This window comes from Elephas maximus, chromosome 3, assembly GCF_024166365.1.
Source record: "Elephas maximus indicus isolate mEleMax1 chromosome 3, mEleMax1 primary haplotype, whole genome shotgun sequence".
Classification (NCBI taxonomy): Eukaryota; Metazoa; Chordata; class Mammalia; order Proboscidea; family Elephantidae; genus Elephas; species Elephas maximus.
Window position 1 is genome coordinate 67,362,177 of NC_064821.1, and position 21,084 is coordinate 67,383,260.

A 21,084-nucleotide genomic window follows, 5' to 3' on the forward strand; every position below is an offset into this window, starting at 1 on the left:
GTCCATCAGCTGCTCTCTGACCAGGCCCTACCCTTAGTCTGATGAGGGGAGGGCAGAGTCCTGCCCTCAGAAGCCCTCTGCCTGATATGGAAGACAGTCCTGCCCTGGGGAACCCCAAATCTGATTGAGTGACCGAGGCCAGCCCTCAGAGACCATAGTCTGAAGTAGGAGATGAGCCTTGCTCTTGGGGGCCCTCAGTCTGATGGGGGAGACATAGGCCAACCCTCAAAAGTCCCCATTCTGCAGAGAGAGATACAACTCTGGTCTCAGTACCTCCAACTCTGATAGAGGAACCAGGACCCCCCGTATCACTGGGGGGAGAAAATACAAAATAGATTGGTGGAGCTGAGTAGCTTGAATTGGGAAGGTTTTCTGGAATCCCCGGCAATGCAAACGATTAACACACTCAGCTGCTAACCAGAATTCTGGGGGTTTGAGTTCACCCAGAAGAAAGGCCTGCTGATCTACTTCCTAAAAATCAGCCATTGAAAGCCTTAGGAGTCATAACCATACACCTCACTGGGCTTGAGAGCTAGGAATCATAGTCTTGGGGGACATCTAGGTTAATTGGCATATCAAAATCCATATAGACTGTGTTCTACATCCTACCTTGGTGAGTAGCGACTGAGGTCTTAGAAGCTTTCAAGTAGCCATCTAAGATAAAACAATTGGTCTCTTCCCATCTGGAGCAAAGAAGAGTGAAGAAAACCAAAGACTCAAGGGAGCAATTAGTCCACAGCCAACATTAGCTTGAGACCAGGAGAACTAGATGGTGCCCAGCTACCACTAACAATTGCTCTGACTGGGACCACAATAGTAGGTCACGGACGAAGTGGGAGAGAAATGTAGAACAAAATTCAAACTCATAAATAAGACCAGACTTTCTGGTTTGATAGAGACAGGTGGAACCCCGAGACTATGTCCCTTAGGCATCCTTCAAACTTCGAGTTGAAATCACTCTCGGAGATCACATTATAGCCATACAATAGACAGGTCTATAAAATGAATGCCCTGAGGCATATACACCTCAGAACAATCAACTATCTGTGAGATCTAAAGGGCAGCATTTGCCCAAAAGCAAAGTTCAGAAGGAAGTAGGGGCAGGAAAGCTGGGTGGATGGACACGGAGAAGCCAGGGAGGAAGTGGGGAGAGTACTGACACATTCAGGGGTTTGCAACCGATGCCACAAGACAAGCTGTGTACAAATTGTTGAATGGGAAACTAATTCGCTCTGTAAGCTTTCACCTAAGCAACAATAAAATGTCCAAATACAAAGACAGAAAGAAAACCCTGTGGAGCACAGTTCTACTCTGACACACATGGGGTCACCATGTATTGAAATTGACTCAACAGTTTTTTTTCTTTTTTCCTTTTTCTGAAGGAAAAGTTAATGATAATATTCTCTCGTCTGTACAGTACTTTACATTTCTAAAGCACTTTCACAATTATCTCAGTTAGTCCTCACATAACAATGGGGTTAAGGTGTGACTATTCAAGCAGGAGCAACAATCATCATTCTAATAATTGTAATGACTGCCACTTATTGAGCACCTGTGCCAGGCACGGGGCTGCATATTATCTGTAAAATTAAAGAGAGACCAATGAGATAAGGTGTTTGAAAATGCTTTACAGTCCCATGACCAGGGTGCACATGTTTGCTCTTGGTGTGTACAGAGGCCTCAGACTGGTGGAGGTGCGGCTGGGAGATCTGGAGTGCAGAGGGCCTGGCTTTAGGCTTGGAACTGGGAGATAGCCAGCACTAGGCAACTTCTCATTCCTGGAACGCGTCATGCACCTTCATGCCTCAAAGATCTTGTTCATGCTGTTCCTCCTGCCTGGGATGCCTTTCCCTTGCCCAGTCTGTTTGGTAAGCTCCTGGTCACCCTTCTTGGTCTAACTCAGTGTTACTGTCCACAGCCTTCCCGCCTTTCCCTCTCCACCTCTCCAGCAGCATAAATTGCTCCATCTCTGAGTTCCCAGGTCATCTAATCCACACTCCTAATATAGCATTTAGCTCACAGTGCTTGTTATGCATTGAATTGTGTTCCCAAAAAAATGTGTCAGCTTGCCTAGGCCATGAGTCCCAGTATTGTGTGGTTGTCCACCATTTTGGAATCTGATGTGATTATCCTGTGTGTTGTATAAATCCTAACCTTTACGATGTGAATGAGGAAGCATTAGAGGCAGTTATGTTAATAAGGTAAGACAGAATCTACAGGATTATGCTGTATCTTGAGTCAATCTCTTTTGAGATATAAAACAGAGAAGCTAGCAAAGAGGAGTGAGACTTCATACCATCCAGAAAGAAGTGCCAGGAGCAGCACATGTTCTTTGGACCTGGGGTCCCTGCGCAAAGAAGCTCCTGGACCAGGGGAAGATTGATGACAAGGAACTTCTCCCAGAACTGACAGAGAGAGAAAGCCTTCCTGGGGAGCTGGAGCCCGAATTCAGACTTCTAGCCTCGTAGACTGTGAGAGAATAAATTTGTTTGTTGAAGTCATCCAATTGTGGTATTTCTGTTACAGCAGCACTAGATAATTAAGACAGTGCTGTACTTACACACTTAACTGCTGGTGGTAGTGTTCAAACATTGATATGGTCAGAGGTCATTAGAGGAGGCTGACTGGTCATCTAGACGCCATCTTGGGCAAAGTTTATCATCTAGGTGAATTCTTCTGGGTCTAAGATCAGGGCTGGTTTCTCAGGGAGGAGTCACATAAAACAGTGATGGGAATTGACTTATAAAGTCAGAATGCCAATTTAGGGAGGCAGAACTCTAAGACGAAATGGGTAAGTGTGTCGGCTCTGGGGCCAGGCTGCCTGGGTTTGGATCCTGGCTCTCCCTTCCAGATATGTGACCTTGAGCACGTGACCTCTCTGTCCCTATATCTCACCCTCTAAATGGGAATGATAAGAGCATTTACATCATAGGAGCATTGTAAGCAAAAGTCATGGACATTTAATCTATATATCAGGATTAATAAAGACTTCGCAGAGGAAGTAGCATTTGGACTGAGACCTGATGGATAATAATGAGTTGGCTGGCAAAGGCTTAGGAATCAGGACAGGACATTTTAGGAACTGAAAGAAGCCATTGAAGAGGGAGCCTGGTGAGTAAAGGTGGGCTTGGGACAAAATGAGACTGGCGAGGTAGCCAGGGCCCTGATGGTGTTGCTCCTTAGAGGTCGTGCTTGAGAGTTTGGAATTAATCCTGAATGCTATGGCTATCCACTAAAGGGCTAATTTTAAGCAAGGGAGTAACAAGATACGTTTTACATCTTAGAAGGATTGCTCTGGCTGCTGGGTGGGGGATGGATTATTAAAAGGGACAAGAAAAGTAGTAAGGGGACCAGTTAGGAAGCCACAGGAGTAGCTGTCCAAATAAGAGATGTACTGGCTTAGGCTGATGTGGCAGCAGCAGAGATGGTGAGAAGGCAACAGAATCAGGATGTATTTTGGGGAGAGACAGACAGTACTAATAAATGAGTCTAGAACTTGGCTGGAGTCTCTGAGTGACACAAATGGTTAAGTGCTCAACTACTAACCAAAAGGTTGGTGGTTCGAACCTACCCAGAGGCACCTTGGAAGAAAGGCCTGGCAATCCGCTTCAGAAAAGTCAGTCTTGAAAACCCTAGGGAGCACAATTCTACTCTGGAATACATAGGGTCACCATTTTAGTTTAGCATTGGGCTTGAGAAAATGGGTGGAGGTTTTGCCTTTGGCAAATGAGTGCTTGAATGGGGCACTTAAGTCAATGGGGAAGATTTTGGGAAGAATTAATTTGTTGTGTCTATCCAATGGCATACAACAACATGAACAAGGCCCGCTGCCGTGAAGTCAAATCCAACTCATACCAACCCTATAGCACAGACTACAACTGCCCCATAGGGTTTCCAAGGAGCGGCTGGTGGATTTGAACTGCCGGCCTTTTGCTTAGCAGTCGTAGTTATAAACCACTGCACCACCAAGGCTCCACAACAACAAAGGGGGAGTATTAATGTTGGCCATGTTAGTTCTGAGATACCTACTAACTCCAATGGAGGTGTCCAGGTGGCAGTCCAATAGACGAGCCTGGAGCTCACAAGAGGTTTGGGTCAGAGATGTCAATTTGGGCTTCATTAGCATGTAGTTGGTAATTATAACCATTGCATTCAGTGAGATCACCTAAGGAGAGAGTATAGATAAGAATAGAGGAGAGAGCAGTGGCTAGAACCTCCAATATTTACAAGTCTGCGCAGCACAAGACACTGAGAGAGTGTTAGAGAGGTGGAAAGAAAACCAGGTCCCTGTGGTGACACAGAAGCCTAAAGAAAAAAAGAATTTTCAGAAGAAAGAAGGGGTCAACTGTGTCAAATGCAGCTGAGAGGTCAAGTAAGATAATAGTGGTCCATTGACTTTGACAATGTGTAGGCCATCTGATCTTCATCAAACCTCTTAAGAACAGACTAATTAGAATAAGTTGAAGACCAATGGGAGTTGAGGAAGTAGAGAAACAAGTATAGCAAACTTCTAAAAAAGCTTTGCTGTGAATAAGAGCTAAAAAGTGGGGAGGTAACTGGATCAGAAACTCAGTGCACAGACTATTAAAAAAAAGATACTAAAGCATGTTTGTAAATTGATGGGAATGATCCAAAAGAAATTTGTGATGCAGGAGATTAAAAAAAAAAAAAAAAGGATAATTGCAGGGTTAGGATCCCTGAGAAGACTAAGATGGTGAAATTCATTGCATTAGTAGAGGGACTGGCCTTAGGTGACTGGGACCTGTCCCTCACATTAACAGGAGTCAAAGTAGACTAAAGGGCCGGTTCCATGATCACGGAGTCCGAAATGAAAAGGTAGAACCACTTATTAAAAAATCATTAAGAATTTCAAGACTGTGCCAGCAGAGCATCAAACCAAGTGCGAGGCTTTTCAGACCTGGGACCCTGTGCGGCTTTGGCTGCTCATGAAGCCAGCCTTGGTCAAGTATGTGATGATGACAGAAGTAGGCTGTCGTTTGGGCAAGTTTCTTTTTTCTGGGTCTCAATTGCCTCATGGAAGGGTTGGAAGAGATGATAAGGGCACTTTCATCTCAGCTCCACCGTTCTACAAGTAGGGAACAAGGCAAAGGACCAAAGTTTGTGCCTTTTTCACTTCCAACCCCCCCATATTTGAGCCCAAGGCTTTCTGGAAGGCTCCAAAGCATCTGGTGACCATAGCAACTCACGCCAAGCTCCCCAACTCTGGGCTCCGCCCACCACTTCTTGGATTCGCTTATTGATAGGCTCAGAAAGCCGACCAATGGTCGGCGAAGCGGGCTGCTTCATGCGCAGTCAATGGCCGAGAGAGCGGAGGAAGGCGGGAAGGGAAGGGGAGAAGGCGGGCCGGGGCGTGTGGCAAGTGCGTATTTCCTGCTCCGCTGCGGAAGGCGGAGTGGAGCCGTTGGGCCCGAGGCGACCAGGAGGAGCGTGGATCGGCGGGCGACAGTGCTGAGCGCGGATTTCTTAGCGCGGAAAGGGACAGGCGCGATGGGAGGGGAGCAGGAAGAGGAGCGGTTCGACGGCATGCTGCTGGCCATGGCGCAGCAGCACGAGGGCGGCGTGCAGGAGGTAACCGCCCGCGCGGCGTCGGCCCGGCCTGGTCCGGCGGTGCTGGCCCATTCAGGCGGCCCTAGCCACGCTCTCTCAGCCCTTCTCTGCCCTCGAGGCCCGAGAGCTTCCTCCGGGCCTCACTCGCTTCCGGGACCCCCACCCTCCGACATTCCCACCGCTCTTGAGCTTCCGGTCTGGCCTCCCAGCCAGCGTGTCCCACTCCTCGGGTGTCAATCCCGGCCCCATGGCGCCCTTCAGTAACTTCTAACAAAGTAAACGTGGCATTCCTGACCCGACCCTTTCAGATTCTTCCCCCAGAGCCTTGGTATATGCCCTTGGTCTTACACATGCTTCCAGCCCCGGTACCCCATAGGTGGCTGCTTCCAGAGAGCATCCCTTACGACGAGCCATGCCAGACTCTCATTTGCATCTACCACAACTTGTAGTGAGTCGATGAGTGTGTGCGGGGTGTGTGTGGAGCGATGATGTTAGCACGTGGTTTTTCAGGGTGTGAATGGGGGAGTAGGAGGCTTGTTCTCGCAGTTGATTTCCACTACCTGGGAAGCTTGGGACCGTCCCACCTTTCCAAGCCGCATTTTTCTTATCTCTTAAAATGGAGCTGCAAATCCCTGTTTTCCTGAATCGTTGTAGGAGAGTGGTATCTTGAAGAGCAGTGAGGAGTTATAAATAATCAGGCTTGTTCATTCAGCCAGTGTTTGGTGAATAACGTCTGTCAGACACTCACTGGAGCCCTGGTGGCACAGTGCTTAAAAGCTCAGCTGCTAACCAAAAGGTCAGCAGTTCGTATCTACCAGCTGCTTCTTGGAAACCCTATGGGGGCAGTTCTACTCTGTCCTGTAGGGTCACGATGGGTCTGAATCCACTCTGTGAATGAGTTTTTTTTTTTTTTTTTAAGACACTTTTTTTGGACTCATTGGGCTGGGTCCCGGGGATACGGAGGTGAGCAGAAACTTGTCCTTGCCCTGAAAGAGCTTACAAAGAGCTTTTTTAAAAAGCATAAAGCATGCTGAGCGACCCCGCAATAATAACATGTAGTCTGTGAATGGTAAGGATCAACTAGTGTAGATTCTTGAGTTGGTTTTTTGAAGCAGAAATCTGGAAAGTTAGAGGTAGAACAGTTGTTAAAATCAGTCCAAAGCTTCATTTTATAAATAAAGAAATGGAGACCCAGTGACTCCTGACCTCCGCGAGACCAGACTCCGTAGGCCGTTGTACTTTCCACAGTCCTTTTGCTGATTTTCTTCCTCAGTGGGGACAAGTTTTCATTGACCTATCCATTTCCATTCTTTCACTCAGGTGCCTGTTGTGACCAAGGGCTCCCAAGCCCTTTGAGGTGTGGGGGGTGTTACTAATTTGCAAGTGTGAAAAGGCTCCCCCTCCCCCTGTTCCCCTAAATTGTTGACACAATACCAGGTTTGAGAGAGTTCATTTTTGAGAGAATTGATAACATGTCTACCACCCACCCACTGCCCTCAAGTATGAGTATGAGATAACATGTCTAGAAGTTTCAGTTCCCTATTGAAATTATTGAGGTAAATTCTAGCATCAGATTTAGAACCCTTGGGCGAGTAAAATGGCTTGAATGTGCTAACTCTAGATCACCATTAGATCTGTTCATTCAACAAATATTTTACTGAGCATATACTCTGAGCCTGATATGGTGCCAGACATTGGGGATGTAGACAGGCTAAGTTAGTCGTTCCTGCTGTTAGGGGTTCATCCTTTAGCAGTGGGTCTGTTGTGCTGTGCCATTTACTGCTAAGGGCCTTACCTTCATTACCTCATTTATTCCTCACAAGGTGCCCAGAAATGGGTCCTGCTGCTATTCCTGTTTTACAGAGTTAAGAAACTTCCCCAAGGTCACACAGCTGATAAGTATCAGTCTGAAACTAAAACCCACGTGTCTTAGTCATCTAGTGCTGCTATGACAGAAATATCACACCAGGGTGGCTTTAACAAAGAGAAGTTTATTCTCTCACAGTCCAGTAGGCTAGAAGTCTGAATTCAGGGCACCAGCTCCAGGGGAAGGGTTTCTCTCTCTTTCGGCTCTGGACGAAGGTCCTTGTCATCAGCCTTCCCTTGGCCAGGGGCATCTCAGCACAGGAACCTCAGGTCCAAAGGATGCGCACTGCTCCTGGCACTGCATTCTTGGTGGTATGAGGTCGCCCTGTCTCTCTGCTTGCTTCTCTCTTTTATATCTCAAAAGAGATTGGCTTAAGACACTGTTTAATCTTGTAGACCTTGTCAGTATAACTACCACAAATACATCTTATTACATCATAGTGATAGAATTTACAACGTAGAAATCACATCAGAAGATAAAATGATAGACAATCATACAACCATATAAGGGAATCATGACCTAGCCAAGTCGACAGATATTTTTGGGGGGACATAATTCAATCCATGACACCATGCTCTTAATCACCTGGCTACACTGGTAACCCAACCAGAGTCAGCTGGTCTTGACCTTCTTTTAAGTGGTTTCATTTGCGCCCCCCCGTGCCCCCCCCCCCCCCCCCCCGCCCCAGTTCTGCCCTGGTAGTTTAGCCAGCACTACTGATGGGTTTTTTTTTATTTTTCTGGAGAGGAAGGTTGGGCCCAGACATTTTAAGCTCTGGATACAGAGAACTGAATGTTTCACATCCTCAGGCTACATGTAAACACACACAAGAAGTGAGACCTCCCAGATGGTCCAAAGTTAGAGTAAGCTTCCTGGTGGGAGTGACTAAGGGAACTGGAGGAGGGAGATGTCTCAGTTGAGAGGCTCCAAGGTGAGAGAGTTAAGTCCCAAGCTCCCTCCTAGACTAAGGAAGTTGGCTTCTATTTAGTTGAGAGCCTCCCAATATGGCGTCTCCATAGCTTTAGTTTTCTCTCTTTTCTTTCAGCTTGTGAACACCTTCTTCAGCTTCCTTCGACGCAAAACAGACTTTTTCATTGGAGGAGAAGAGGGTATGGCAGAGAAGGTGAGCATTGGGGGCTGCTGTCCCTTGAGCAGCTCTGTCTCTTCAGAAAAATTCACCTGGCCTTCCTTTGGTATAATAGTAATCTCTAGCGGAAGCAAAATGCCAAGGGCAAGGGGGAGAAGGGATGCAAGTTGTCATTTTTTGAAGCTCCACTGTTAACGATGTACTTTATCCACGTGATTTTCATATGATCCTTAGAAGTTCTGCAAGAGAGGTAGGTGTTACTATCCCATTTTTACAAATGAGGAAAGTGGGTCAGGGATCTTTTGCAACAGAAAAATGGGCAATTCTCAGAAGACTGACAAGTTTCAGACTGACAAAAATCGAAAAGAACATTGCAGTGATGTAGAAGAAAGGACACTTTTTCAGACATTGCTGGTGAAGGTAAATTATTATAGCTTTTAAAAACTTGAGAATATTTCAAACATAAGCAAAGGTAGAGAGAGTAGTCCCAGGAATCCCTGTGTAACCCATCCCTTTGCTACGACAATCGTTAACTCCTGACCACTTTCCTTCAGGTTATTTTGTAGCAAGTTCCAGGCATATTTTTGGATTTGCAAATATTTTGTGAATACCTAAAAAGGATAATTTTTAATCAACATATCTTTAATGCTAATTGATTATAAATTTTCCTTAAAAGAAATTAAAAAAACAAGAATAAACCAGTTGGCTATCAAGTCAGTTTTGACTCATGGTGACTCCACGTGTGCCAGAGTACTGTAGAGCTGTAGTCCATAAGGTTTTCAGAGGTTGATTTTTTGGAAGTAGATTGCTAGGCCTTTTTTTCCATGGCATCTCTGGGTGGACTCGAACCGCCAACCTTTAGGTTAGCAGCCGAGCGTGTTAACCATTTGCACCACTCAGGGACTACATCTAAAAAGAAATAATAATAAAAAAAAGAAATAGCAAATGGTAATTCCTTAAATATCATCCAGTATCCACTTACGATTCATATTTCCCCCAATGCTTTGCTTCTTTATTTCTTTAAAACAGCCTTATTGAGAGAGAATTCACATATCATACAGTTCACCCATTGAAAGTGTACAATTCAGTGGCTTTTGGTATATAGGTTTCCCCTCCTATCCAGAAGTACAGCATTCCTATTACAAACCTTCATAAGCTGAAATGCAGGAAAATGAAGTAATTACTACTACGAAATTTTTGAGTGTTGCCAAATGCAAAAAATAACCTACCAAATCATACCAAATACCACATGAAACCTAAAATAAAACTAACATAGTAAAAACAGAAATGATAAATAAATACACAGCCTATATAAAGTAGATGCTGAATGTAGCTCACGGGGAAGGAGCTTGGTGATGCCACTCTTGGGGTGCAAGCTGCCTCTTTAACACCTCGCTGCAATGCTGAATGCTATTTCCGCTTTTCATCTTTTTTTTCTAGAAGTGAAAATCCTCTTTGGATTTCATTCTTTTAGCAAAAACGGTATTAATGTAGATCTTCCATAAAAGTGAAGTGGTATAAAGCGAACTTTCAAAGAATGGGGGATATCTATATTCACTGATACATGTATCCATCACTGCAGTCAATTTTAGAACGTTTTCATCACTTTAAGAAGAAACCCTGTGTCTTCTAGCTATTATCTATCTACCCCACCCCGTCCAGTCGTCTCCAAAATCTTGTGTGCTGCCGTTGAGTCAATTCCAACTCATAGTGACCCTATAGGACAGAGTAGAACTGCCTGTAGTGTTTCCAAGGCTGTAATCTTTATGGAAGCAGATTGCCGCATCTTTCTCACATGGAGTGGCTGGTGAGTTTGAACCTCTTACCTTTCGGTTAGCAGCCGAGTGCTTAACTACTGTGCCATCAGGGCTCCTTTCCCAACCCTTAAGCAATCCTCACCAATCTACTTTCTGTCTCATAGATTTCTGTATTCTGGACTTTTATATGAATGGAATGATAACACTCTGGTTGGTTGTGACTGGTGTCTTTCACTTAGTATGTTTTCAAGGTTCATTCATGTATCAGTACTTAATGTTTTTATGGCTGAATAATATTCCATTTATGGGTATACCACATTGTGTTTATTCATTTGTTCATTGATGGACATTTGGGTTGTTTGCACTCTTTGGCTCTTATGACTAATGATGCTATAAATATTTGTGACCATCTGTATATATTCTTTGGAGAAATGTCTACTGAAATCCTTTGTCCATTTTTTAATTGGGTTATTTGTCTTTTTATTATTGAGTTGTAAATGTTCTTCGTATATTCTCGACACATGTCCCTTATCAGATGGAGGATTTGCAAATATTTTCTCTCATTCTTTGGATTACTTTTTCACTTCAATGGTATCCTTGGAAGCACAAATGTTTAAAAAAATTTTTTTTTTTTTAATGACTCAGCTCTTCTCTTTTTTATTGTGCTTTAGGTGAAGTTTTACAGCACAAATTAATGTCCACCTCCGGACAGGAGCTGCCAGTTTAGTCTCGTGTATCTACTTGAACTAAGAAGCACAGTCTTCATGAGTATTATTTTACGTTTTACAGTCCAGCCTAATCCTTGTCTGAAGAGTTGGTTTCTGGAATGGTTTTAGTTCTGGGTTAACAGAGAGCCTGGGGGCCATGTCTTCTGAGGTTCCTCTAGTCTCAGTCAAACCATTAAGTCTGGTCTTTCTACATGAATTTGAGTTCTGTGCCCTGCTTTTCTCGTGCTCCACTGGGGACTATCTGTTGTGTCCCCTGTCAGGACAGTCATTGGTGGTGGCTGGGCACCATCTAGTTCTTCTGGTCTCAGGCCGATGGAGTCTCTTGTTTATGTGGCCCTTTATGTCTCTTGGGCTAGTATTTTCTTTGTGTCTTTGGTGTTCTTCAGTCTCTCTTGCTCCAGGTAGGTTGGGGCCAGTTGATGCATCTTAGATGGCCACTTGCAACCTTTTAAGACCCCAGATGCCACCCACCAAAGTGGGGTGCAGAACGTTTCCTTAATGAAGTTTGTTATGCCACTTGACTTAGATGTCCCCTGAAACCATGGTCCCCAGATCCCCACCTCTGCTACTGTCTCCCACGAAGTGTTTGGTTGCATTCAGGAAACTTCTTAGCTTTTAGTTTAGTTCATTTGTGCGGACTTCCCTTGTGTTGTGTGTTGTCCTTCCCTTCACCTAAGTTAATTCTTGTAAATGTTTTTAATTTTGATGAAATTCAATTCATTTGTTTTATTTTGTTGCTATCTAAGAATCCTTTGCCAAATCCAAGGTCATGAAGATTCACTGCTGTTTTTTTCATGGAGTTCTATAGTTTTTACTCTTATATTTAGGTCTTTGATCCACTTTGAGTTAATTTTGTATGTGGCGTGAGGTAGGGGTCCAAGTTTATTCTTTTACATGTGAATAGCCAGTCTCAGTACCATTTGTCTCTGTACTGTTTTTTTATTTCCCCATCGAATAGACTTTATACCCTTGTGCAAAATCAGTTGACCATAGATGTATGGGTTTGTTTCTGGACTCCCAGTTCTATTCCATTGATCTGTATGTCTGTCTTTGTGCCAATAGCATACTGTCTTGATTACTGTTACTTTGTAGTATGTATTGAAATTGGGATATGTTAGTCTTCCTACTTTGTTCTTTTTTCAGGATTGTTTTGGCTATTTTGGGTCCCTTGCAATTCTCAAATGAATTTTATAATCAGCTTGTCAATTTGTACCAAGAAGTCACTGGGGATTTTAATAGGAATTGTGTTGAATCTGTAGATCAGTTTGAGGAGTATTGCCATCTTAATGCTGATGTTCCAGCCCATGAACATGGAATGTTTTCCATTTATTTAGGTCCTCAATTGATTTCTTTCAGCAATATTTTATAATTTTCAAAGTGTAAGTTTTGTACTTTTATCAAATTTATTTTTATTTTATTCTTTTTTATGCTATTGTGAATGAAATTGTTTTCTTAATTTCATTTTCAGATTCACTGCAGCTTACTGTTTTTTCTTTGATTCAGGTTCCAGACAAGGTCCCCACATTTCATTGGTTGATAGGAGGAACCTATGGATTAAGAGACATCTTTTTTTTTCCCCCTTGCAGTTTATTTGTTGACGAGACCTGGTTTTTTGTTCTGGCAAGTTTCCCATAATCTGAATTTTGCTTATTGCGTATCTATGGTGTCATTTAACCCCTTTGTCTTTTTTATTTCCTGCATGTTGGTAGTTAGATCTAGAAGCTTGATCTGATTCAGTTTGGGGATTTTTTTGTTCCCCAAGACTACTTCATTGATGGTCTTGTGTGCTCCATCGGGAAGCCCATGTTGCCTGGTTGTTTCGCATGTGATGTTGCCTAAATTTATTGTTTCATTATTACAGGTTTGTAAAATGCTAATATTCTATCATTCTTCCCTCCTTTATTAGCTGTAATTCTTCTAAAGAAACTTTCCCTTGTTAGCTGCTTACCTGAGAGCATACAATATATTTACTTACTTACTGTTTTGGGTGTAATTACTCGGTTTCCTAGCATCTTCCAAAGGTGACCAATGAGGTGAATGTTTTTCCCAGTGTCGTCATAAACTCATGGACTTAAATATATTTTGTGTTTCAATCCATTTCAGTTATTTTTATTGACACAGTAGCATGCCATTTGTGATCCCTAGTGAGTCGGTTGAGGCGGAAATTCATGTCAAAGGAGGTAGTCTATTTTGGCTCCTGATACTAGCATGGGACACCATACCAGCATCAGTGCCACCAGTGTAAAGCCATGCCGCCATTTCTTGTGCATGCCCCCTCAACTTTCACAAAGCCTCTGGATCATGAGATGTTTGTGTTTTTTTATGCCTTACTGCACTTCCCCAGATCCTCTCTCCCTACTTTTAGGTTGTAAAAATGGCCTGGGGGAGGTATCTGACCTCCTTCAATGTCACAAGGGGAAAGGCGAACCAAGATTAACAGCCCAATGCTGATTCTTGTGAGGCAGAGGTCAGACACACCTCTCTTGTTCTCCATCTCTACCAACTCTTGACACCAACCATCCCTCCCACGGCACTCTCTACTTCTCTGCTGGGTTTGATAATTTATTGCAATGGCCACACAGAACTCACAGACCATACTCACCATTATGGGGCTTATTAGGGAAGTAACAGTTACAATTCAGGCTCAGGAACACTTAAGATTCAGTTCTTCCATCAGGACAGCCTCTTCCAGCCGTGCTTTCAGGCATGCCTTTCTCTGTCCCTCAGTCTCTGCTCAAAGGCACTCAGCCTTCTCTTTCTGTGGGAAGCCCACCATGCCTCCTGCAGGTCTCTCTTTCCTTGGTGGTGGTGGGCTCCTCCTTTCTGCTCTGGAATTGGCTCTCTTTTCAGACAGAACTGATCAATCCCCTTGGTGGCCGCAGTTACCCTATCACACAGTCACCTGGGTGGGAGTTACAAGCCCATGGCTAGAAAGGCTGCACACAAAAGTAATCACAACGTATAGGTGAATCTGCATCCTCTTATTTCATTGTCTTTGGCTCTCACTTGAAGGTTCTTCCTTCTCATGTGTCATTGAAAGGCAGCATCATTTCAGCAGAGTGTTTAGATTTCCATTTTGTACAGATAGAGTTCCCTAGTGGATTAGCATTTTCATAAAAACAGTTCCATAAAATTCTCCCCTCCAAAAAAATGTTTGAGGTACTTTGGATGCTACAAAGATAAATGAGTTAAGGATCCTGCTTTCAGGGGGCAGTGAAGCATGGCCTCAGATAATTACAACTCAGGGAAGAAAGTACTTATAAGAGGAGTTGAGGTAAAATTCTGTGGAGTTCACGGGAAGGAGAGAGAACACTTAATTTGGTGAGACTCAGGAAGGGTTTGGGGGAGGATATGCCATTCAGTCTGGCCTTGACAGGTGAAGTAGGATTTGGACAGGTGAAGATGGGCAGAAGGGTGTTTCTCGGTGTAGGGAACTTCTAAGGCGGTAGCAATAGCATTATGAACAAAGAGCCTAAATCCACCTGGGAAAGAGTATAGCTGTGCTGATTTGAGGGCTGAGGAGGCACTCCCAGGAGATCAAGGTCAGTGAGGAGCGGTCCAGGCAGAAGGATGCATGTAGAGCGAGGCTGTGGGGCTCAGGCTTTGCAGTGCAGGCCAGGGAGAGCTGTGATCAGTTTTAAGCAGAGGCTGCTGATGGTTTTGCTGGAGGCCCAGAGCCTAGGGGAGAGGGATAGGCCTGGCCTGAGGTGGCGAGGATAGTGGAGTGGCATCTGTGGTAGGACCGGTACCAGGTGGGTGTTCACCAATGACTCCAGTCTCTCCTTAGGCACCTGGATGGAGGGACGTGATGTTACTCCTTGAGATGGGAGCCACAGGAGGAAGAAAAAGTTGATGAGGGGGCTGGCTTGGGGGTGTGGGTAAGCAGACCATGAATTGGCTCTGGGGCTCATAGCAGTGGTCCCCGGTGATGTTCTGGGTAGCTGCAGCACCAGGACCTTTTGGATCTGTGCCTTAGAGGCAAGCCTGCCTACCCTTCACTCCAGCTCACCATAGGCATCCCCACAGCCGATAGCCTGTCAGTATTTCCCCAGGGCCTTGTGTCAGGGGAAGCTTGGGAAGTGAAGAGGGGGTTGGGGTCCATGTGCATCACTCCAGTGCCCTGGTTTCTCAGTGTGGGGTAATATGAGAATTCCTCACGTAGGGCGGAGAATCCCTGCCAAAATTAGCCACTGTTATTTACTGTTTGGAGTGGGTCAGTTGTGCTGGGGGAGCCCCCATACTCCCCAGGGTGGTCAGGTTCAGGACTTCTGGACCAGCTAACAGCTAACTTCTGTTCATGCCCCTTCCGATTCAGCCTTTATACCTCTCCTCAGCAAGGTCTTCCCTGGCCAGGCTGGTGGTAACCACGCTTTACTCCCCCACCAGCCTAGCATGGGTCAGGTGAAGCCTGTGCTCAGGTGTTTCCACTGGCATTCAAGTCTGTCTTCTAGAGCAGGCCTTCTCCCCATTTCCCCACCCAGCTGGGCTGTGGTTCCCAAAGATGTGCCCAGCCTCAAAGGCTTGACCCAGTGGCACACTGCTGATTGGTATCTTCGGATGGGCTGCCAGACCACCAGGGGTCTCTGGCTAGAGCTGGGCCTAGGTGAAGCTAACTGAAGGGGGCTTCGAGGAGACTGGGAGGAGGAGGCAGAGGCTGCTGCGATTGGCCCTGACTTCCTGGCAGTTCAGACTTGCCCTCACCTGACCCCTGAGTTAACTTCCAGGAGCTAGGAAGGTACAGGACAGATGGGCTGTGACATAATTCACTAAAGCTGGGAGAGAGGAGGGCCCTGCTCCTGCCTCTCCTGGGCCAGTGGCTGGCAAATGGCTCGAGTTCAAGGTCTCTCCAATTAGGGACTTGGAACCAAGGCTGTGTAGTGGAGCAGCCCCCACCGGCATGATTATCTCGTGACTGATTCTTTGTATTCACAGCAGAATGGCCTTCAGGAGGCTTGTTCCTCTCACTCTCCATTTTACTAACCCTTTTGGCTTGGGGAGTGCTTTTGGTACCCTTTAACCCTACAGAGTGTACAGCTACTCAGTGAGGCATGAGGCTGGGGGGGTGGGGGTGGCAGGAGGAATTGGCATCAGATGAATGACAATCTATAGGGCATTTGGCAGAACACTAGGTCTGGGAGCCCATGGGCAGCTCCTGTCACCCTAGGTCTCACGTGGGCCACCAGCTCTTGCAGATACCTCCCTCCTTTCACTTCTGGCTCAGGAAGGTGCTTAAAAGACGGTTTATTGACCACTGATCACACGGCAGGCACTCTGAGGGTTCTTCCAGGGATGTGTGTGTTCGTGCGGGCGAGTGTGTGTCAGAGACTGAAGAGGCACGTGAGCTATTCCTAGGTTGTGAGTAGGAGTCTGCCGAGTGACCTGGGAACAGGGATGAGGGCATTCTAGGCAAAGAACAGCATATGCCAAGACTGCTTTTAGAAAGAACAGAATAGAGGCAGAGAGAGTTAGGGTCACACAGGTAGAAAGAGTAGACCAGGAACCCAAACCTAGGTGTGACTCTCAGCTGTGCATGAGGATTGGACAGGAGGCCTACTGATGTAAATAGCAAGGTGGAGCCGTCTCCTATTTTATTTTTATGGCAGAGAGAGTATTTGTCACCACTCCCTACCAACTGACATTTGGCTAGCCCTTGCAAGGCAAAGGGTGCCAATACTTTATGTGGCTTTCATGTGGCAAGGACCATGCCAGGCTCTTCATGGGTGCTGTCACATTTGATCCTCATGACAGATGAGGAAATTGAGGCTTAGAAAGAGTCAAAGTTGCTCACTTGTCCAAGGCCACACAGCCTGGTAGTGACAGGTAGCACCTGGTGGCAGGGAGGCCAGGTAGCAGGATGTGGAGAAACATCCCGAGCAGGCTCAACAGGAGAGAAAGCATTTGAAATTGATAGTTTGCCAGCATGAAGAAGAGACTAACCTCTTCCTTCAAGAAAGATCTCTGTTTTTCTGTTCATGTGGCGCTTCTGGGAGTAGTGCTGCCCAGCGGGGAGATGGGGTACATGCATGTTCTTCCCATTTATCATCACTTATCATCCAGAGGGCAGGGCGGTGTGAGCCCGAGAGCTCAAGGGGGGCTTCTCAAAGTGCTTGGGGCTCAAGTACGGCTCATAACCGCTTCACTGGATATCCAGAGCTTTAGAGCACTTACATTTTGGTCTGACAGCCCTGTGAGATAAGGATTAACCTTCATGGATGAGGAATCTGAAGCATTAGAAGGTACGCAGTTTGCCATTAGCAGGTTACAGCAAAGATTAGAACGCAGGTTGTCCACCTTCACTGTCTATGCTCTTGGTTACTAGGCTGTATTAAGAAAAACAAAACAAAACACTGTAAATTGAGCCAGGCAAAGGGTGCCAACACTTTATATGTGGCTATGATGTGGCAAGGATTGTGTCAGGCTCTTGATGGTTTTCTTTGCAGGTGTTCTCGTTAATGCTATGAACTAGGTGTATTACCCCTGTTTTACAAATAAGGAAACTGAGGTTCTGAGTGAAGTGCCTTGGCCAAGCATATGGCTGATAGAGGTGGGACCGGACTCCAGGACTGGGGACATGGTCTCCCGCCCTGATGCCTTCTCTTCCTTCCCTAGCTCATCACACAGACGTTCAACCACCATAACCAGCTGGCACAGACAGCCCGGCGGGAAAAGAGAGCCCGGCAGGAAACTGAGCGGCGGGAGAAGGCAGAGCGGGCTGCCCGACTGGCCAAGGAAGCCAAGTCAGAGGCCCCTGGGCCCCAGATCAAGGAGCTGACTGATGAGGAGGCAGAGAGGCTGCAGCTGGAGATTGACCAGGTGAGAGTGGGCTTCCCTCCCCCCACCTCCCAGACCCTCATTGACACTGGAAAGTAAGGGGCCCTCTTTGCCAACTGCTCCGCCCATTGCCACAGAAAAGGGACACAGAGAATCATGAGAACCAGCTCAAGAATGGCAGCCTTGGCTCACCAGGAAAGCAGGTAAGATGGGCTAGAGGGGCTAAGGACTAGCTAGGGGCAACTCCCCAGCCTTCACCTCTCTGGAATGCCTTCCCTCTCCTCCTTGGGTTCCAGAATCATCCTCGTACTTCAGGATCTGGATTAAAAAAAAAAAAAACCCACTGACCTTAAGTCTGAGCAAGAGAGCCAAAGAGCCAGAGAGGGCAGTGCCTGCACAGTACCATCCAAGGTGCCTGGGGTCTGTGGGCTAGACTGGCGCTTTGTGGTAGGCCACTCAGAACGGATCTCCAGGGCATGCCCCTCAGGGCCCCTCCCACTACTTTTTTTTTCTCCTCTGACTCTTGAGTCCAGCTTTCCGGGCAGTTCTCAGGACATTCATTTGGCTTTCAAAAGGTTCTGGGCTGAGACGAGGAGGTCTCCAGCACAGAAAAAGAAATGAATTATTTGGCAGCAAGGTTTTATTTCAGAATAACCCTGCTCAAGGCCACCTCAGTGATGGTGTTGTCTATCCCAGTCTGTACTAGGCTCTCTTCCCATCTCCCTCAGCTCGGACTGGCTGGGTCCTCTGGGTCTAACTCTGACTGTCACTGTCCCCTAATCATGTCCTGTGTCATGGTGTAACAAACGGTCTGAGGTCCTCTGAGGCAGAGAACAGAACCTGGAGTAGGCAAGGACCAGGTCTCTTTCATTTTGTGGCTGTTTGCCCAGTGCCAGCCCTGGGCCTGGCCCAGGTAGGGGCTCAGTCTGTGTCTGTCAAGTCACTGAGCACTCCTGACTGTGAGCAGAAGGCTGAGGAGGACGAGGACGAGGAGGAAGATGAGAAAGACAAAGGGAAACTGAAGCCCAACCTAGGCAACGGGGCAGACCTGCCCAATTACCGCTGGACCCAGACCCTTTCGGAGCTGGATGTGAGTGGCGGAGCCAGGGATGGAGGTGAGGGAACCCGTGTAGGGTCCTGGCATTCCCCGGCGGCTGTTCCTGACTGCCCCTGCCCCATGCAGCTGGTGGTGCCCTTCTGCGTGAACTTCCGGCTGAAGGGGAAGGACATGGTGGTGGACATCCAGCGGCGGCACCTCCGGGTGGGGCTGAAGGGGCAGCCGGCGATCATCGACGGGGAGCTGTACAATGAGGTGAAGGTGGAGGAGAGCTCGTGGCTCATCGAGGATGGCAAGGTGGTGACGGTGCATCTGGAGAAGGTGCGAGGGGCCCGGCCTGGGGCCTGGCACTTCTGCCTGAGATGGCAATGGAGGAAGAGGGGAGGGTATCTACTTATGCACTCAGGGACTGTGCTGGGTGCTGTTGGACATACTTAATCCCCACAGTAGGACTTTTAAAGTAGGTCTGTCCCCATTTTACAGTCAAGAAAGGGGCCGCTCAGAGATCTGTCCCAGGTCCTACCTCTAGGAAGGGGTAGGGTAAGTCTGGTACCAAAGCCTCTTTCTTTCGATTAGGTATGTGCATTCAGTTCAGCAAACATTTGAACACCTGTGTGCCAGGCACTGTTCTAAGTGTTGCAGAGAGAACAGTGAACAAAACGGAAAAATCCGTGTCCTTGGGCGACCTATACTCCCTCCCCCACTTCCTTCACAGGAAGAGGGGACACAGACACCAGTAAAAAAGGTGTCTCTGTAAAGAGTCAAGGGTCTAAGGAAAGCCTCCATAGCACTTGAGGCCCTCTCCCAGCCCACCTGGCCTTTCTGCCCCTCCCGTGCCCTTCCTCTTGCAGTTCCTGACTGGAATGTCCTTCTCTGCCTTTTTTACCTGGTTTATTGCTTGTCCCTTAAGGCCCTCTTTCTCTCTCCCCTGGATGAATATCTGCTTCTATATTTTATTCTTCCACTTACCATGCTGATTCATCACAGTTTGTCTTCATGTCTGTCTCCCCCAGCCACTGGGGAGGGCAGGGACTGGGCCTCACTGATCTGGACCCTTGATGCCCAGCACAGGCCTGCATGGATATCAAGTGCAGGAACTGGGTGGGAGAGAGTTTGGTTCTGGGAGGGTTGGGGGTGGTTCCCAGGGCACAGAGTGAGCTCTCCTCTCCTTCCTTGCAGATCAACAAGATGGAGTGGTGGAGCCGCTTGGTGTCCAGTGACCCCGAGATCAATACCAAGAAGATCAATCCTGAGAACTCCAAGGTGAGCCCTGACTGGTTGGGAGAGTTATAGCAGAGAGGTGAAGGGTCTGGGTGGCCCCAGAGCTTCACCCATCCCTGTCACACTGCCTGTCCCCAGCTGTCAGACCTGGACAGTGAGACCCGCAGCATGGTGGAGAAGATGATGTATGATCAGAGACAGAAGTCCATGGGGCTGCCTACCTCTGATGAGCAGAAGAAACAGGAGATTCTGAAGAAGTAAGCATTTCAGAGATAGGGATGGAGGGGGTGGGCACCTGGAGGCCTGGGTAACAGCAGGAAGTAAATCACTGAGCCTGCACAGGAGCTACCAACCCCCCTTCCAGGGTGAGCGAGTCACGTTTATGGCTTTATGGCCTTGGCCTGCCTCCCCTAATCACCTGCTAAGGTCATCTTGAGGGCAAGGCCAACTCAGGGTAACAGGCAGTCGTTGCCACCCAGGAAAACAGCCTGGATGCACCTCATCTTCCAGCCTTGGAGCCCCGGAGCCCCACCCCTGCCTGGCCTGGGTTGGTAGCCCTCCAGGTTGCTCAGAGTCCTTAAGAGATTAGCCCTGACTTGAGGGGCTGGGAGAAAGGGGCTGGGTTTGGGGGAGAGGTGTCCTGTTTTACCTTTTTCCTCCTCCTTCCCAGGTTCATGGATCAGCATCCAGAGATGGATTTTTCCAAGGCCAAATTCAACTAGCCTGTTTTCAACCCTGAACTCTCTTGCAACTCAGATCCCAGCCATCCAGCTTCCTTTCCCCCCCTTCCCTGGGATTCAGGGGCCTCAGGGCTTAGGCATGCATGGGACTGGCCCAGGCCCACAGGTCCCAGGGCATCGTGGGGGAAGGGCTGGGGCCTTGGGGGTCTCTTCCTCTCCAGTTGGTCTACTGTTACATTAAAGCTACTTACCCCACTCCGTCTGTGTCCTTTCCTCCCTCTGGCCTTTGCTTGGAGAACAGGCCTCTTGGGTTGCTCCTAGGAGCTGAATGCTTGACTTCTAGCCCAA

General features: G+C 47.1%; 1 protein-coding gene across 1 annotated transcript; it reads left to right on the forward strand.

Moving 5' to 3' along the window:
- The first annotated feature begins 5,397 nt into the window (after positions 1-5,397).
- NUDC (nuclear distribution C, dynein complex regulator) lies at positions 5,398-20,994 on the forward strand. The gene is made up of 9 exons (XM_049878405.1): positions 5,398-5,589; positions 8,481-8,558; positions 17,617-17,820; positions 17,916-17,981; positions 18,746-18,868; positions 18,962-19,156; positions 20,015-20,098; positions 20,195-20,313; positions 20,727-20,994. The coding sequence occupies exons 1-9, from the start codon at positions 5,509-5,511 to the stop codon at positions 20,776-20,778; spliced, it is 1,002 nt and encodes a 333-aa protein (XP_049734362.1). The 5' UTR covers positions 5,398-5,508; the 3' UTR covers positions 20,779-20,994.
- Positions 20,995-21,084: the final 90 nt, after the last annotated feature.